Source organism: Gadus chalcogrammus, chromosome 6, assembly GCF_026213295.1.
Source record: "Gadus chalcogrammus isolate NIFS_2021 chromosome 6, NIFS_Gcha_1.0, whole genome shotgun sequence".
NCBI lineage: Eukaryota > Metazoa > Chordata > Actinopteri > Gadiformes > Gadidae > Gadus > Gadus chalcogrammus.
In genome coordinates this window covers 9,154,011-9,171,510 of record NC_079417.1, presented here as the reverse complement: position 1 = coordinate 9,171,510, position 17,500 = coordinate 9,154,011, and the positions used below count along the sequence as shown (strand labels likewise).

At 45.9% G+C, this 17,500-nt stretch overlaps 2 protein-coding genes and 5 non-coding genes across 8 annotated transcripts in view; 2 read left to right on the top strand and 5 right to left on the bottom strand.

Annotated features, from left to right (window-relative positions):
- The window catches only part of LOC130384157 (betaine--homocysteine S-methyltransferase 1-like), a 4,323-nt gene extending 3,564 nt beyond the window's left edge, over positions 1–759 (top strand). For both annotated transcript variants that reach the window (XM_056592239.1, XM_056592238.1), the window contains 2 exons: positions 1–4; positions 240–759. The exon at positions 1–4 is cut by the window's left edge and continues 225 nt beyond it. In XM_056592239.1, coding sequence (XP_056448214.1) covers positions 1–4; positions 240–324 — 89 coding nt within the window. In that variant the 3' untranslated portion in view covers positions 325–759. The remainder of the gene's footprint in view (positions 5–239) is intronic.
- Positions 760–1,240: 481 nt separating this feature from the next.
- On the bottom strand, positions 1,241–1,312 carry trnaq-cug (transfer RNA glutamine (anticodon CUG)). Its single transcript has one exon. It is a non-coding gene; the product is annotated as a tRNA-Gln (tRNA).
- Positions 1,313–1,873: 561 nt separating this feature from the next.
- The window catches only part of LOC130384003 (junction-mediating and -regulatory protein-like), a 25,738-nt gene continuing 10,111 nt past the window's right edge, over positions 1,874–17,500 (top strand). The window contains exons 1-3 of the mRNA XM_056591962.1: positions 1,874–3,281; positions 5,653–5,826; positions 15,911–16,061. Coding sequence (XP_056447937.1) covers positions 2,463–3,281; positions 5,653–5,826; positions 15,911–16,061 — 1,144 coding nt within the window. The 5' untranslated portion in view covers positions 1,874–2,462. The remainder of the gene's footprint in view (positions 3,282–5,652; positions 5,827–15,910; positions 16,062–17,500) is intronic.
- Positions 13,898–13,969, bottom strand: trnaq-cug (transfer RNA glutamine (anticodon CUG)). Its single transcript has one exon. It is a non-coding gene; the product is annotated as a tRNA-Gln (tRNA).
- Positions 16,201–16,272, bottom strand: trnaq-cug (transfer RNA glutamine (anticodon CUG)). Its single transcript has one exon. It is a non-coding gene; the product is annotated as a tRNA-Gln (tRNA).
- trnaq-cug (transfer RNA glutamine (anticodon CUG)) lies at positions 16,403–16,474 on the bottom strand. The gene has a single exon. It is a non-coding gene; the product is annotated as a tRNA-Gln (tRNA).
- Positions 17,402–17,473, bottom strand: trnaq-cug (transfer RNA glutamine (anticodon CUG)). The gene has a single exon. It is a non-coding gene; the product is annotated as a tRNA-Gln (tRNA).

Below are 17,500 nucleotides of genomic sequence, written 5' to 3'. Positions count from 1 at the left end.
AGAGGTAAGAGATGTGGCTGAAAGACTTCTTTCCTTACTACCTGTTATGACTGTTTTACTCTCAATGTCTTCATGACAGCTCATAAGGAACATCATTCCCCTAACTAAAGAGATGTTACCTTGTTAGTGTAATGTATGGTAATGCATTTTGCATTTTGAAGTAATGTGGCATCAGTAAATAGGTGAGGAGAAATTGTGCATGAAATTTCATCCATATTTGTCATGATATATCCTATTAGGGCTTGCCGTGAATATTGGGAAAATCTTCTGCCGGCTTCAGGGCGACCGAATTGTCCCTCCATGTCCAGACCAGCACTGAAATAGCCAGTGAGCAGCAACCGGCACTGCTTCATGCTCCTAGAGTATTCCCACTTTCTTGTGAATAAACTGCTCTGATCGGTAGCTTTGGTAATAATCTGGATGCATAAGGCCCTACAGCTGCTGATCAGAGAGCAGCCCTACCTTTACACACTCATTATTTCTACCTGCTGCTGTAATTAGACTCAAAGCTGATGACTGTAAAAACTGGTTTATTTTATCACACACACACACGCACACACACACACACACACACACACACACACACACACACAGACACAGACACACACACACACACACACACACACACACACACACACACACACACACACACACACACACACACACACACACACAGACAAACACACATACATACACACTCAAACACACAAAGTGTGGGACCTATCTTCCAACTGTTATGTTGTGCACCACAATAAAGGAGTTGCATTAAAAATGTTGCAGTGTGTTTATGTGATCTAGACAGAGGGAAAAGGCTGTCTTTAAGAAAAGTATCTAAAGAGCACACAGGAAATGCTGGAAGAAATTCTAGATAGTTTTGGCTCTATTGTGGTCCTTAAAAAGAGCATAAATTGCCTCCGGTAACCTCAAAGGAGAAGTTACGGGGGGGGGGGAGTCTAAATCTAGAGCTAACTAAATGTGGGATTGGCTAGATATTAACTTTTATTAATTAATTTTTGGTTATAATTTGCATTGTTTCCAGTTTTTGGATTAGATTAAATAAATGATTTCTTGGTATTTATCTCCCATTTAAATGGGAGAACTTGCAAAAATATTAATGATATTAAAATTACAAAGATTATATTATTACGTTATTATATATATGGGACCAACGATTTTTTGTCGTTAAGAACTGTATACAACAGCTAAGATAAGTTACCATCTTTCATTTTAAAAAACATTTAGGTTCTACCGAGATTTGAACTCGGATCGCAGGATTCAGAGTCCTGAGTGCTAACCATTACACCATAGAACCTTACATGTCGTCACATCGCTAATATTATATAACAAAAATATATCATCATGAATGTCGTGCTGCCTCACATTATTAAACTTAGGCAGTTTAATCGTTGTTTTTTGCAAGGACTGCAGACTTAGGCTACAATATGTGTTTACTTATAATATTCACTTTTGAGGCGTTATAGGCTTCATTCAATCATCACATATTCATTATGCACGCAACGTTACAGTAGTATTCTCCAGGGATTCACAACGAGCGTGCAATTCATTTATGCAATTATGAATCATAACTCTCACCGACCGTTAACACATTATAACAGCATCGATCCTTCAACATTTGCCGCAGCACCAGCTCCCCGCGTCTTCCTGCTCTAGCCTACAAATAGATACGATGCATCGTCATGCAATCAAACTCATTGAATGACATGTGTTCTCTGTATTTTAATGAAGCTTTGGTAAAAAAATAGGCTATCGTCGCTGAATGGTCATCGACGGCATTTGGAAGCCGTCCCATGAGAACCGTCCGCTCCGACTCCTCTTGCTGCTTCAGTCTCCGACGTCAGTCGCGTTACGTCACCACGTATCCTGCAGAAGCAAACGATATCTCGACTGATGGAGGCCTGCAGACGAGGAGGAACATAATGTTTTATTCGGGGATGTCAACTTGCCCGAAAGGGTCTGGGATGGTCTGGCAATCGTTCCATGCACTGCCAATGAAGTGACACGATGTTTTCAGCCACCCACTCCACTTTATGAGGAAGGGGCTCTGCGTAGCCAATCGAGGGAATAACGGAACACAGCACACAGCTGACGGTGGGACTCGAGCTCAGCGCCGATGGTAAACAAACGCTCGCATGTGTTGTCGGGACTGCTGCTGCAGAGACCTGGAGAAAAAGCCTCAGCTTCGGGGAAGTAGGATGCGAAATGGAGAACTGAAGGCAGGTGGACGCGAGATGAAAAACAGCACACCAATGCTCACAATTCATCCGCTTGAGAAAGGAAGGATCGCTGGTCAGACGCATATGATCATCATCGGGGCGATGTTTTACTGTAGTTTGATGACGTTGTATCAGTGTGTTGTTGTTTCGAGTGAGTGACGTTTCTAGGATTGGTTTGTGTTTTTTTGAGACCCCGGTGCTTGTGTGGTCTTCGCTCATCTTGTGAAGATGTCCTTCGTGATGGAGGATAATTTGGAGTCTGGGTGGGTGGCCGTTCGGCCCAATGTGTTTGAGGAAAAGGAAAAACACAAATTTGTTTTCATCGTCGCGTGGAATGAGGTGGAGGGTAAATTCGCCATCACATGTCACAACAGGACGGCGCAGAGGAGAAGCTTCGGCAGGGACTCCTTCGTGGACCTCACGGGCCAGGAGGAGAAAACAAAATGGCCCAAAAGTCCAGTTAAAGATAAAGCTGCCAGAAGCCCTGGCAAAGGAGCGATGGTACCCGTGGTTAAAAGCCTCCAAACTAAATCTCCATCAAATTCGAGCCTGTGCAAAACCCCTCATGCGATCAAAGCGGTTATGTCCCCAATTAGTACGGACAGTGATGTGTTGGAAGCGCTTAAAGAAGACTCCCTCTCCCCCCTCGTTGAGCATTTAGATCTGGAAGTGTTTGACAGTTTGAGCAAAGAAGACTGTAGCTGGGCCGGCCTATTTTCCTTCCAAGATCTGCGTACCATTCACATACAGTTGTGCTCCGTGAACTCTGATCTTGAGCCCTGCCTCCCCATCTTCCCGGAGGAGCCAGCGGTGATGTGGGCCGTTCTGTTTGGCACGTCTGAGGTCCCCGAGGTGGAGATGGATGAACTGTGTTACCGACTACACATGTACCTGGGACATGCCCTCGACACATGCGGGTGGAAAATATTGTCCCAGGTCGTGTTTACGGAAAACGACGACCCAGACGAGTACTACGAGAGCTTGAGTGAACTGAGGCAATCCGGCTACGAGGAAGCGGTTAACCGTACAAGAAAACACCTAAATGAGGTGAGACACACACGGATTGCGTTGTTTAAGTAGCATCTAGCCACGCCCTTGTGAACTCGGGTCACTTGGGGTCAACCTATTCGTTATTTTGCGGAATTTTGTATCTGACAAACAGTACCGTTTTTAAAAATTTGGATGAACAACATATCATGGCATGTTTTTTTTATATTTCATGGCATGATATGATTTAGTCTGTCAGGGAGGAATCCCAATTTTGCTGAGTACCTCTATGGCATTCTAAGTGTAGGAATCTTTAGGAACGTTAGGAATAGAACAACGTGAGGGGCTTGTGAGGTGAAGAGGCCACCAGATGTCTAGATAACCCTCGTGCACATCTGACAACAAGTCACACAGCAGGAGAGATGAACAAACAAAAAAACATTATTATACAAACATATATACAAACAAACATCTAAAAACGAGTGTATCCATTTCCCATTATCTGCAATTATGCATTTCATTTATGCATGAGAAGGACTTTGGGATCATAGTGAGATGGAATTATCGAATGTGTTGTCAAATTCTATGGTATGATATTGCTCAAACTTCAGTTCATAACTTCTATACCTTATTGAACACAATGCATGTGAATGACAAACATAACGAGTTATGTTATTACTCATCTATATTAATTATATAAAATAGTTTCATATTTTGCAGATAGATTTGTAAATTAATATCTTTGTGTATCTTCAAATTTGGCAAATTCAGGCATCAGACAGACACATTCACAGACACGGCTATATTTTGAACAATGAGCTCCTCTTACACACTAACAGCGCCGGGTGATTGATTAGATCCGCTCAATAGAAACACAAACTAGAAGCAACTTAAAACCACTGGGTCTAAAATAATACCTGCAATCAATCGTGGTCGATGAATGCACTTTTCAGTCAAGGATATATAGCGCAAGCGTTCATCTTGCTGAGCGACAGAAACATTGAGTAAACATTGGCATAGCAGAAGGGTGTTTATGTGATCTGGTGGTGTTTTAGGGCTGTGTGTTAAGGTGATGGCATGTCTGAAGTCTCTCCTACAAGCTGTGTTTGTAACACACACAAACACATACACAGTCACTCATACACACTCACACATATGCACGCATGTGCACGCACACACACACACACACACACACACACACACACACACACACAGACACACACACGCACACAAAGACACACACACAGTCACACACACACTCAGACAGACACACATATACACACACATACAAAAACAAAATGGATCAGGAGAGTGAGGAAAGCAGACACAGAAAGCAATGGCTCCCTGCAGTTCCTGCATACTTGGAGCAGTGGAGCCACCGTTTCCCACAATCCTCCTCAATGTCCCTGGGCTGCAGAGATCCCACAAAGTGCCAATCTCCAATTTCCTTTTCTGTAGGGAAATGCAATCCCCTCCGCCTCTAGCACTGGTTCTCTTGTTGTCTGCCCTCATGTCTGTGTTCTTTAGTCCATTGAAGCAAAGTCACAGAGACAAACTGACCACGACAATCAAATTTGAGGCAGACTCTCTCTCTCGTATGCATACACACGCACATTCGGTGGCCTCGATCACTGCGCACCATTTGAGGTGGAGTTAATGGCTGCTCAGGGCTGTGCTGGTTGCCTACAGGGCTTTCTCCATTCTTGTCAGTCCGACAGTAACGTGTGCCAATATTGATCGTATTCTCACTGGAAAGACCTTGCCTGGTCCGGCCTAGGGTCATTTGCTCAGGGACAGCATTCAGACAACCTGGCCCTTTTGTTTACCCTTCCTCAAGGCTCTCAGCTGACCCCTGTGTGCATCAGGAATAATCTTCCAGTCAGTCTGTTATGAATTAAACAACCATTATTCTTGTTTTAGTATTGTGTGTATGTGTACAATGTCTATGTCCTTTTACCTGACAATGTATTTTGAAATCTGATAGAAAGTGGATCAATAACAACATTATGTTCGCAGAAGATTAGGGATCATCCTTCCTAGAGCAGCAACGATCAGCGTGTGAACCTTAGCCCTAGGTTGAACAAGCACAACATTATGGTTTATGGACAGCATAGAAATGTTCTCCATTAAGTTCTCTAAGATTGTGTACTGTTTTTGCCATTGACTTTTTCTTCCATAGATGTTTCACTGAATGTTTTTCATACGTTGGTGGTCAGTTCTAACCAAAAACGTTTTGCTTATATGTATGTATGTGTGTGTGTGTTTATGTGTGCTTACGCACGTACAATTGCATGTGTGTGTGTATGTACGTACATATTCATGTGTGTATGTGTGTTTGTGTGTGCGTGCATATGCATGTTTGTGTGTGCGTGCTTATGAATGTGTGTTTGTGTGTGTGTGTGTGTGTGTGTGTGTGCGTGGTGCGATGCAGCTACTGGAGCAACACAGGAGCATGGAGTGTATGGTGGAGCTGTTGGCCGTCTACGAAGAGGAGGACCAGGCCTACGGAAACCTTCTGGAGGGCTGTACACAGCTGTACCAGTACCTGCTCCAGCCCTTCAGGGACATGAGGGAGCTGGCAATGCTGCGCAGACAACAGATCAAGGTAGCACACAAACACACACACCCACACATTAAGGAATGACCATAGCTTACCCCCCTCTCTGACACTGCCCTGCTGTTAACACTGGACCAAACACACACGCACAGGCACAAGCACGCACACACACACACACACACACACACACACACACACACACACACACACACACACACACACACACACACACACACACACACGTTTTGGATTTGAAGAGAGAAGATTTACAGTATTAATAAAACATCTTGAAAGGTTTAATGTTTCCCTATCTCTGGTGCTGCTGTGTCTCCTAGCTCGTCATCCAGTCGTCGTGAATGAGATGCGAAGTGAGTGGGAGGTTCGGGTCTGGTCTATTCTTGTGTCTCTGGGTGCATCGCTGGCTGACAACACAGTGGAGTTCACATTCATCCCCGCCATTGTCCTTCTTCCTGCGCCCAGAGCGCTTACACGGGCCCCTTACAAAACAGAACGGAAACTCTCATGAGATCTTAAAATAGCTTTAGTGTGTGTGGGTGTGTGTGTATATGTGTCACGTTTTGTGTGTGTGTGTGTGTGTGTGTGTGTGTGTGTGTGTGTGTGTGTGTGTGTGTGTGTGTGTGTGTGTGTGTCTTTATGCATGCATGTCACTGTGTCTTTGTGTTTTTGTGTGTACAGTATGTGTGATACCCTGTCTTGATGTATGTCTCCATATGTTACTATGTATACTAGGGCTATATGCTTGGCAAACTCAACCCTCTGAAAAACATGTGGGCGATATGGTCGAGGCGATAGGGAGAGAGATAAGGTGTGGGTAAGGAATGAAGGAGTCCAGAGCTCCAGCCACTGCAGCGGCTAATTGAGTCGTACAAAGAGCATTACTAGTAATGAGGCTGTAGCCCGGCTGGCTAGTCTGGGCGCTCTGCATTTACTCCATGCACAATTGCACACTTGCACAATTGCACACACTCACACTCACACTCACACACACACACAGTGACACACCTACACACTCATGCACACACACACACAGTGACACACCTACACACTCATGCACACACACACACAGTGACACACCTACACACTCATGCACACACACACACAGTGACACACATACACACACAAACACACACGCAAACACACAAACACACACGCACACACACACACACACACACACACACACACACAGTGACACATACACACACACTATCAGTGAACCACACATTCATGCACGCAGATACGCAGATACACAGAACGACCCCTCTTCTTTCTACTCGTGTCTTCCATTTTGTTTCCCTGGGTGAGAACCTTGTAGGAAGTGGCAGATGGGGCTTAAGCGACACACTGGGAGCCGGACAGAGCCCCATGGTTCTCCAGTTTCCCCCTGTCTCAGAGGGACATGAATAATTCATGTTGTGTCTGGGCCTATAGGTTTACAGCAGCAGGCCCTGACATCCACTGACATCAGCGAAAGCATATAGTACTGATTCTAGAGATCTGTTTTAGGAGGTGGGAAGAGGCCCTGTAAATCCCGGTCGCATTTCTTATGGGAGATGTGCAGTATTGAGTCAGACATGCTGGATGTTAGGTTTTTCATCAGTACCTCAGTAAGGATGTAGGCTGCTGTGCCTTGGATGAGTCATGATTGTAAAATTGCAAATTGTTTTTATATATATTGAATATGTATTTTATATACACAATACAATCAATTATGTTATATATATATGTATAGATATACATATGTATATATATATATATATATATATATATATATATATATATATATATATATATATATATATATATATATATATATATATATATATATATATATATATATATATATATATATATATATATATATATTGTGGGTGCCTGGTCTCTGAGGTACAACAGTGGGATCACCAATCAGAATAGAACAGGCGGAAGCGGGGGTTGCGGTGAAATCAACTTAAGTCATTTATTTATAAAAAGGTGCAGGGGGAAAAGGGAGGGGGCAAAAGGCAACTCAAATCTTCACCGGTTTGGCGGCTGTCGTCAGGGTGCCCTTTCTGGCTCTTCCTGGGGTGAGGCCAGAGAGAGAGAGAGAAAGATAGTCCGAGGTTAGTGGGGTCTGTGGTCCCTGCCACTGACCTCTTCGCCCTAGCTCGGCTTGGGTTTCCTCTCCAAGTCGTTGGGGTTCCTCTTCAGCTAGTCGTTGGGGTTCCTCTTCAGCTGCCGGCCTGCGGTCGGGTTTCAGCACGACACAATTCACACACACCGACACAACAGCTCTTTGGTCCACTTGGACGTATCTTAATTGATTAGGTTTGGATTGTTCAAGAGGGTTGGCCACAGGCCTCTTACCACGAGACTGGCCTAACGTGTCTCTGGTCCCCACACCACACGCTCCTCCAGCCAGTCTGTCTTCAGCCTGTTCTGGTGGAGTTAAAAGGGCCCTCTGATTGCAGGGCTAACTCAGCGCACCTGTGCAGGGTAAGCTGAGTAGTACCTCCCATCCAGAACCACACCCCTTGGCTGCCTTTGCCTGCCTTTGTGGCCACCCCGTGGCCATGTGGGGCACTGCTCAGCGGCTGGGCCACCACATACCCCCACCCTCAGCTCTGAACCTCGGTGGGGAGCGACAGACCAACAGCAGTCATCCCTTCTCGACATGGCATCAGCGTTCCCATGAAGCTTCCCTGCCCTGTGTTCCACTGTAAACTTGAAGTCCTGCAGGTGTAAAAACCAACGGGTTATTCTGGCATTCTTGTCTTTGTTTTGGGCCATCCACTTCAATGGAGCGTGGTCAGTTACTATTACAAACTCGCGGCCTAGCAAGTAATAACGTAATTTTTCCATGGCCCATTTAACTGCCAGGCATTCCTTTTCTATGGTTGCATAGTTTCTCTCGTGTGACAGTAGTTTGCGGCTGACAAAGGTTACCGGGTATTCCATGCCGTCGTGTATTTGGGACAGGACCGCCCCAAGTCCTACCTCCGATGCGTCTGTCTGTAGCACAAACCTCCTGCTGAAGTCGGGTGTGTGCAACACCGTCTCGCTGCACAGGGCCTTCTTCAGACGATTGAAGGCCTGCTCGGTCTGGTCCGTCCACTTCACCTTGTTTGGTGCACTCTTGCTTGTCAGCTCATGCAGGGGGGCAGCTATGGAGGCAAAGTTTGGAATGAACTGTCGATAATATCCCATTAACCCTAGGAAGGTCCTCACCTGACGTTTCGTCTGGGGTTGGGGCCAGGTTGCTATGGCATCGACTTTCTTCTCTTGGGGTTTGACATTTCCTCGCCCCACAGTGTACCCAAGGTAGTTCGCCTCCTCCAGGGCCAGGGAACACTTTTTAGGGTTGGCCGTCAGCCCTGCTTCCCGCAAGGCCTGGATGACAGCTTCTAGGTGCCGGAGGTGGATATCCCATGACGTGCTATGGATAATGATGTCATCGATGTAAGCTGCTGCATAGTCCCGATGTGGTCGTAGCACCTTGTCCATGAGCCTCTGGAAAGTTGCCGGGGCCCCGTGAAGTCCAAATGGGAGGACCCGGTACTGGAAGGCCCCGTCTGGTGTAGAGAACGCCGTCTTCGGTTTTGCTTGTGGCGTTAGTGGCACCTGCCAATACCCCTTGGTTAAGTCTAATGTAGAGATAAACCGGGCAGGTCCTAACCTTTCGACCAGCTCATCCACACGGGGCATAGGATAAGTGTCGAATAGAGAGATCTCGTTCAGTTTCCTATAGTCATTGCAGAACCTAATGCTACCATCGGGCTTCCCAACAAGGACTATAGGACTGGACCAGGCACTGTGGGACTCTTCCACGACCCCAAGGTCAAGCATTTTCCTCACCTCCTCTCTGATGGCTTCTCGTCTGGCCTCCGGGATTCGATACGGTCGAAGTCTTACCGTCTTTCCCGGCTCGGTTTCAATGTCATGGGCGATGACTGTTGTCCTCCCTGGGGTCTCAGAGAAGACATCTTTGCTCCTGGTGAGCAGTTCTCCGAGGGCCTGTACCTGTCTGGACGACAGCTGATCGCCCATTTTCACTGGCGGTAGACTCTGGGGAGACAGGTTGGCACTGAAGACATTGGAGGGGACAGGGGGAGGTTCATGCCATGGCTTCAGTAAGTTTACGTGATAAATTTGCTTGCCTTTCCTTCGGCCAACCTGTCGTATCCTGTAGTTCACTGGTCCCATTCGTTCCATTATCTCATAAGGTCCTTGCCATTTGGCTAAAAACTTGCAGGCATTCGTGGGGACCAAGACCATCACTTTGTGTCCTGGTTCGAACTCTCTCACCTGGGCTCCTCGATTGTACACCTGTGCCTGTTGTGCCTGGGCTTGCTGCATGTGTTCACGAACCAAGGGCCACACCTGGGTCATTCGGTGGTGCATCTGCTCCACGTGCTCCACGACACTGCGCTGGGGGGATGGCTGCTGCTCCCAGGCTTCCTTGGCCACATCCAGCATGCCCCGGGGTCTCCGTCCGTACAATAGTTCGAATGGTGAAAATCCAGTGGAACCCTGGGGAACTTCACGTATGGAGAAAAGGACATGAGGCAGCAGCTGGTCCCAATTCTTACCATCCACCTCTACAACCTTGCGCAGCATGTGCTTGAGGGTTTGATTGAACCTTTCCACGAGTCCATCTGTCTGAGGGTGGTAGACAGAGGTTTTAATTTGCCTCACCTTCAGACTTTGGCACAGTCTTTTCATCACCCCAGACATAAAGCAGGATCCCTGGTCTGTAAGGATTTCCTCAGGCAATCCCACTCTACTGAAGAGCAGGAACATTTCCCGGGCGACCGCCCTTCCTGTTGCCGAGCGTAGGGGAATGGCCTCTGGATACCGTGTGGCGTAATCCAGAATGACTAAGATATAGCGGTGGCCGCTGCTAGACTTCGGGAGGGGTCCGACAATGTCCATGCCAATCCTACTAAAGGGGGTTTCAATGATTGGAAGGGGTATTAAGGGATTTCGATACGCTACCTTAGGGGAGTTGATTTGACACTCTCCACAGTGTCGACAGTACTCCTCCACGGCTCTCTTGACCCCCGGCCAGTAGAAGCGGCGGAGGACACGGTCATATGTCTTTTCTCTCCCTAAATGCGCCCCTAGTAGGTGGGAGTGTGCTAGGTACAACACTTTGGTGACATATTCCCTGGGGACAAGCAACTGTTCACAGATTTCAGAGTCTTTTCTTGTTACTCGGTACAGCAGCTTATTTTTAACCATGAAATGGGGAAAAGACACTTGACTCACCCCATCCTGGTTTTGGCCCTCAATCACTCGGACATCCCTCCAGGCTTGGGTCAGGTTGGGATCCTGCAGCTGGGCTGAGCCGAATCGTCCAGGCCTGAGAGTTTCATCCACCTCGACTTGGGGGAACTCTGAGAATACCTCATCCGACTGTATCTCTTCCAGAGGCTCCTGCTCCTCAGCTGCACGTCCAGGATCCGTTTCTGTACTTTGCCTATGGAGCGGCCTATTCACTTCGTCATCGCTGGATTCCGCAGGGCTGCCATCGGGTGACACGGCGGCACAAGCCTGGTGGGTGGCGGAGGCCTTCGTCCCAACCGGGCGTCTTCGGATTCGCCTATTCCGGTTCCTCAATTTCTCCGGCCAGTAGTGGGAGAAGAGCGGGCTGTCTCGGCCGAAAAGCACTGGCACCGGCAGTTGCTCTACAACCCCGACCCGCAGAGTGAATGGTCCGTGGGGAGTAATCACCTGGACCTCCGAGGTGGGATACTTCCGGGTGTCTCCATGGATGCAGGAGACGGAGATCTCTTCTCCCCAGGTGTCACTAGCAAACTGCGGTCTGATTAGTGAAACCATGCTTCCGGAGTCAAGGAGTGCTTCTGTGTCCCTCCCGCCTATCTTAACAGGACACTTTGGGGCTGGGGCCCCCTGGTGGGCCCAACAGGTAGTTAGGGTCTGGCTGAAGAAGCCCTTACCACCCGTAGATGCGGCCGTAGGCATCGGTTCATCCCGGTCCGGACACTCTCTGGCTAGGTGTCCCTCCTGGCCACAGGAGTAGCAACGTGGGCGAGGAGGAGTCATTGGTTCTCGCCTCTCCGTCTGTCTGGTCCAGCCAGTCGGTGTCCGGGCTGTTGGCGTGTTCACAGCTTTGCCACTGGTCACTTTCCCTCTGTTGGCTTTAAAGTTAGTATGCATGACACTTTCTGATCGCATCATGCTACCCATCACCCTGTGGTTCTCCAGCAAGGCTATTAATCTGTCCACACTTGGAGCCCCCTGCTGGGCGACATACCTCTTGGCGTCGTTTGGCAGTCCCCGGAGGCACCGGTCAATCACAACGCGGTCCACTATTGGTGGCCCTGCAGCTTCCTCCAGCCAGCTCTTGGTATGACGGACCAGTGTCGTTACCTGGGCCCGGACTGGAACCGCAGGGTCATAGCTCCATTCATGCACACGCTGGGCCCGTGCAGGAAGGCTAAGTCCATACTGAGCCAGGATGGCAACCTTGACCGCATCATAGTTCATGGCATCTGCAACGGAAAGGTCCCGACAGGCTTTCTGAGCTTCCCCAGTCAAGAAGGGCATTAGGTTGTTCGCCCATTCTGCTCTTGGCCAGTTCTCCCTTGTTGCAGTCCTTTCGAACAAGGCAATATATGTCTCTACGTCATCATCCGGCGTCTGTTTGGTCAGCACATCTCGTGGTCGTCGCTCTTGTCTTCCGCTTACTCGGCACAACTCAGCTACAGCTGACTGCAGCGTGGCTTGGGTTTCCAAGATGGCTCTCATGGTTTCTTCCATGTTCAAAAATATATATAGTTTTTTTTATTTTATTTTATTTATTTATTTTTTATTCCGATCGGTTCACCCACTGATAGCGAGGACTCAGACTGCCCGCATTCTCCACCATATGTGGGTGCCTGGTCTCTGAGGTACAACAGTGGGATCACCAATCAGAATAGAACAGGCGGAAGCGGGGGTTGCGGTGAAATCAACTTAAGTCATTTATTTATAAAAAGGTGCAGGGGGAAAAGGGAGGGGGCAAAAGGCAACTCAAATCTTCACCGGTTTGGCGGCTGTCGTCAGGGTGCCCTTTCTGGCTCTTCCTGGGGTGAGGCCAGAGAGAGAGAGAGAAAGATAGTCCGAGGTTAGTGGGGTCTGTGGTCCCTGCCACTGACCTCTTCGCCCTAGCTCGGCTTGGGTTTCCTCTCCAAGTCGTTGGGGTTCCTCTTCAGCTAGTCGTTGGGGTTCCTCTTCAGCTGCCGGCCTGCGGTCGGGTTTCAGCACGACACAATTCACACACACCGACACAACAGCTCTTTGGTCCACTTGGACGTATCTTAATTGATTAGGTTTGGATTGTTCAAGAGGGTTGGCCACAGGCCTCTTACCACGAGACTGGCCTAACGTGTCTCTGGTCCCCACACCACACGCTCCTCCAGCCAGTCTGTCTTCAGCCTGTTCTGGTGGAGTTAAAAGGGCCCTCTGATTGCAGGGCTAACTCAGCGCACCTGTGCAGGGTAAGCTGAGTAGTACCTCCCATCCAGAACCACACCCCTTGGCTGCCTTTGCCTGCCTTTGTGGCCACCCCGTGGCCATGTGGGGCACTGCTCAGCGGCTGGGCCACCACAATATATATATATATATACATATTAGTTCCACAAATGGCATATCCATTAAATTCTTCTACATATGGCATCTAAGTGCCGCAAATCAACTCACAAGAATTGGAAACTTTTACTTTTATTTTTGAGTCAACAAAGATATACGCAGTGTCAGCAATTTAAGCTATGTAATGCAGCAGTTGAGCACAGTAGCCACTAGACCATTTTAAGTAAATATAATCATTCTTCTAATTGTTAATCCTAAAGAGTGTTCATCCTTGTCTTCTTCATCAGTCATACATAAAGGCTAAATCTCCAGGGTCATTCTGTGGAATTTTCTCACACTGAAACAGAAACTTGTTTTGTGAGAATAGATCAGGTTCGAGTCAGCTGTGTTCTCCTCACTCTTCCCCTCTAAACTCTTTGACTGCTTTTTTAAACATGCATAACCAAAGAAGTCAGGCACAGATTAACCCCGGGTTTGATCTGATGTAAGGCCATAATGGAGGTGATGGGTCATGTCCAGGAAAAATCTCAGGTTCCACCGAGATTTGAACTCGGATCGCAGGATTCAGAGTCCTGAGTGCTAACCATTACACCATGGAACCCTTTTTTTGGGTGCTTGTGGGGGGTTTGTAATTTCCTAGTGTTAGCATCAGTAGCTCACAGTAGTTCCTGTGGTTCATGATGTGTCCCTAGGTATTGGGATTTCATATTTCACGTAAAATAGAATCTTAAATTTAAGAATAACTATTGTTGCAATGAAGTTTTTTTCCTACACAATTCATTTCCCCCTGATTAGAAACATTCTTGTTTTGATTGGTTGAAGTGCATATGTACTAGGAAAATAAAAAAAGAAATATTCAAACTTAGGCAAGGCAAGGCAAGGCAAGGCAACTTTATTTATATAGCACTTTTCATACACAAGGCAGACTCAAAGTGCTTCACATATAAACATTGTTATACAATAAAATAAAATAATAGATAAGTAAAAGAAAACATATGCAAAGAAATGAGTAAAATAGAAAGTTAAAAAGGCTTTTTAGTAAGTAAAATTGAAAGTGCAATGTATTTAAGAAAGTGAGAATTAAATTAAATTGAAAGTTATTTAAGATCAGATCAACAGTCTCTCTGGAACCCAAGTCGGGACTACAACCCGACCTAAAGGTCAATATTCTAGGACTCTAACCCAGTTTCTAGGACTCTAGCCCAGCAACCTTTCTCTCTGGTATCAGATCATGTATTTTTCTGGTAAAAAATAGAAAATAAAGGGAAAGTTAAAAAGGCATTTTAGTAAAATAAAGGTAAAGTATTTAAGATTTAGCAGAAAGCTAAAGCAAACATAAAGGTCTTCAATCTTGTTTTGAAGGTGCTCAGAGTTGGGGCAAGTCTTAAATCCTCAGGGAGTTTATTCCAGCTATTTGTTGCATAGTAACTAAATCTTGCTTTCCCATGTTTCGTGTTTACTCGGGGGATAATTAACAGATTGGTCTCAGAAGATCTTAGTGTTCTAGAAGGCTTATGTAGTGGAAGCATATCAGTTAAATATTTTGGGCCTAAACCATGTAGGGATTTATAGGTTAGCAACATGATTTTAAAATCAATTCTCTGACCTACAGGAAGCCAATGTAACGATTTAAGAATTGGGTAACCCTTAACTTAGGTTAAAAGCAATGTTTTTATGAACACACAGTTGGGGATTTCTCCTGTTTTATCTGGCCAACAAAATAAGGAGGTTCTTGGATTCAACCCAAAAGCAGTCAGTGAACTGAGTTAGCCTTTTCACAAGGTCACATCAGAGCGATGTTAAACCTTTGCTTCTTACTTCGTCCGATTAAATAGCTTACAACACATTTCTGGGGTCCTGAGTTGCACTTACACAACAACATTAACCATTATCTCCTCTAGGTCAAAGCACTACTCATGTTTTAGTAACTTATTAGGTTGTAAATGATGCAGATTGTTTAGTTTATTCCGACAGATACTGAAGTGTATGAAGTGAACGTGTTGGATCGTGGCTCCCTCTTCTGGCATGCGTGTTGAACCAACAGGTTTTCCCTATACAATCCTTACTAAAAGCCATTCTAACACCTATTTTTAAATAATGCCTATAATGTGGAATGTAATATATAATGTGTTGTAAAATAACGCACCCTTCACGTTAGTCATATATTTGGGGATAACACACACAAATGCACTCGATATGTAAAGGGCTTTGGGTGTCATGAAAAGCGCTATGAAAACCCAATGAATTGTTCATTATTATTATGAACGACCTGAGTTGTGAGTGTTTTTGTTATTATTAAACTCTGCTAGTGAAGTGTAGAATCTTTGAGGCACAAGACATTCAATGTGTGTGTTGTGTCTTGATGTGTACATTTCTGTGCCATTTACTGTGTGGCATTGTCTCTATTGCAAGATCGAATATGTTTGTGTGAATGTGTCAGTAGAGGTGGCCTTATACAATATAATGTAATTGTGTGTGCGTGTGCGTGTGCTTGTGTTTGTGCGTGTGTTTGTGTTTGTGTTTGTGTTTGTGTGTCTTACAGATTTCCATGGAGAATGATTACCTTGGCCCACGGCGGGTCGAAGCTCTTAAGAAGGAGGATTCCGATTGGCAGAAAAAGGCTCAGGAGGCGGTACTTAACATCCAGGAGTTCACAGTGAAATACTTTGAGATCACGGCCAGAGCTCAGAAGGGTATGATGTCTTCTGTCACCATTATTAATCTATACATTTGTTGAATGAATTAGGTTCAATAGATTTCGACCCTTTATTTTCCTTTTGTTGACATAATATTCTGCCATAATGGTGGCGAGAGATGTGGAGCGAAAAATTCAGGTTCTACCGAGATTTGAACTCGGATCGCAGGATTCAGAGTCCTGAGTGCTAACCATTACACCATAGAACCTGTCGAGTGAAGAATGGACGGGGGTGTATATATACTATTGTCAGCATCAGTAGCCGTCAGTGGTTGATCAATTCTTGCTGACATTATATTCTGCCATAATGGAGGCGACAATTCTGTAGAGAAAAGAATCAGGTTCCACCGAGATTTGAACTCGGATCGCAGGATTCAGAGTCCTGAGTGCTAACCATTACACCATGGAACCTGTTTTTTATCACTTCAACCGAGGATTGGCTCACAATGTTGATGCTCTCAAGTCTCACGCATTTCAACCCGTTCACACGCCACAGTTTGTATTTCTCACGCACAGAAATGACCAGGAAAACGCCGCAATTTTTTTATAACAGTGGAACAGGTAGGAATCAAGTGGGTTCCCCGTACAGTACTTGACCAGACGTCCTATTTTTTCCCCGGACATGTCCTATTTTTGGGACCTAAAAATGTGTCCGGGTGGAATTTCAAAATAGTCTGTTATTTTATTAAAGCTCACATCGAATTTGCGTTGCTCTCAGGTTGCGTTTCTCTTTCTGGGTCGTTCACAAACTAGTCATGCTACGCCCTCCCCTACTCAGTTATATTCGCTTGGCATTGGTGGAAGTGAGTAGGGGGAGTGGTGAAGTAGAGCCTTCGGATTGCACGGTCTGCCTGTAGTTTGACCGTCATTGGTCGACAGCCTTCTCTCTTGAAACATTTAATTGGTAAATTCAGTCCTCGGAAATATGGCCAACATGAGGCAGACTGAAACGTATCCTGGCAAAAACTTATTTTAATTTTTTTTACCATTATTGTTTTATAGGAACAACTTTAACCCATTTATCTTACTGGGATAAAGTTGTATCTATTGAACAGTAAGAAACACTTGGGTCTGAAAAAAAGAACCACACTGTGCTTTGCACACTTTACCACAGCATTAGCCTACTGAATGCCACAGACATATTTTAAGCATTGGACAGAATGCCACATGAATATATAATTACGAGCCACACCTGACAGCACCACTCGGTGGAAACACGCCATTCAAGTCTAGTGGGGGGTTGACAATGTGCTTGTGATAACATCAGTAGCTATCATTAGTTAGTCTATTCATGTTTATATTATTCCATAATGGACTAGTACTGTAGGGAAAAGATTCAGGTTCCACCGAGATTTGAACTCGGATCGCAGGATTCAGAGTCCTGAGTGCTAACCATTACACCATGGAACCTGTTCTAAATGGTTTGGTGGGGGCGAT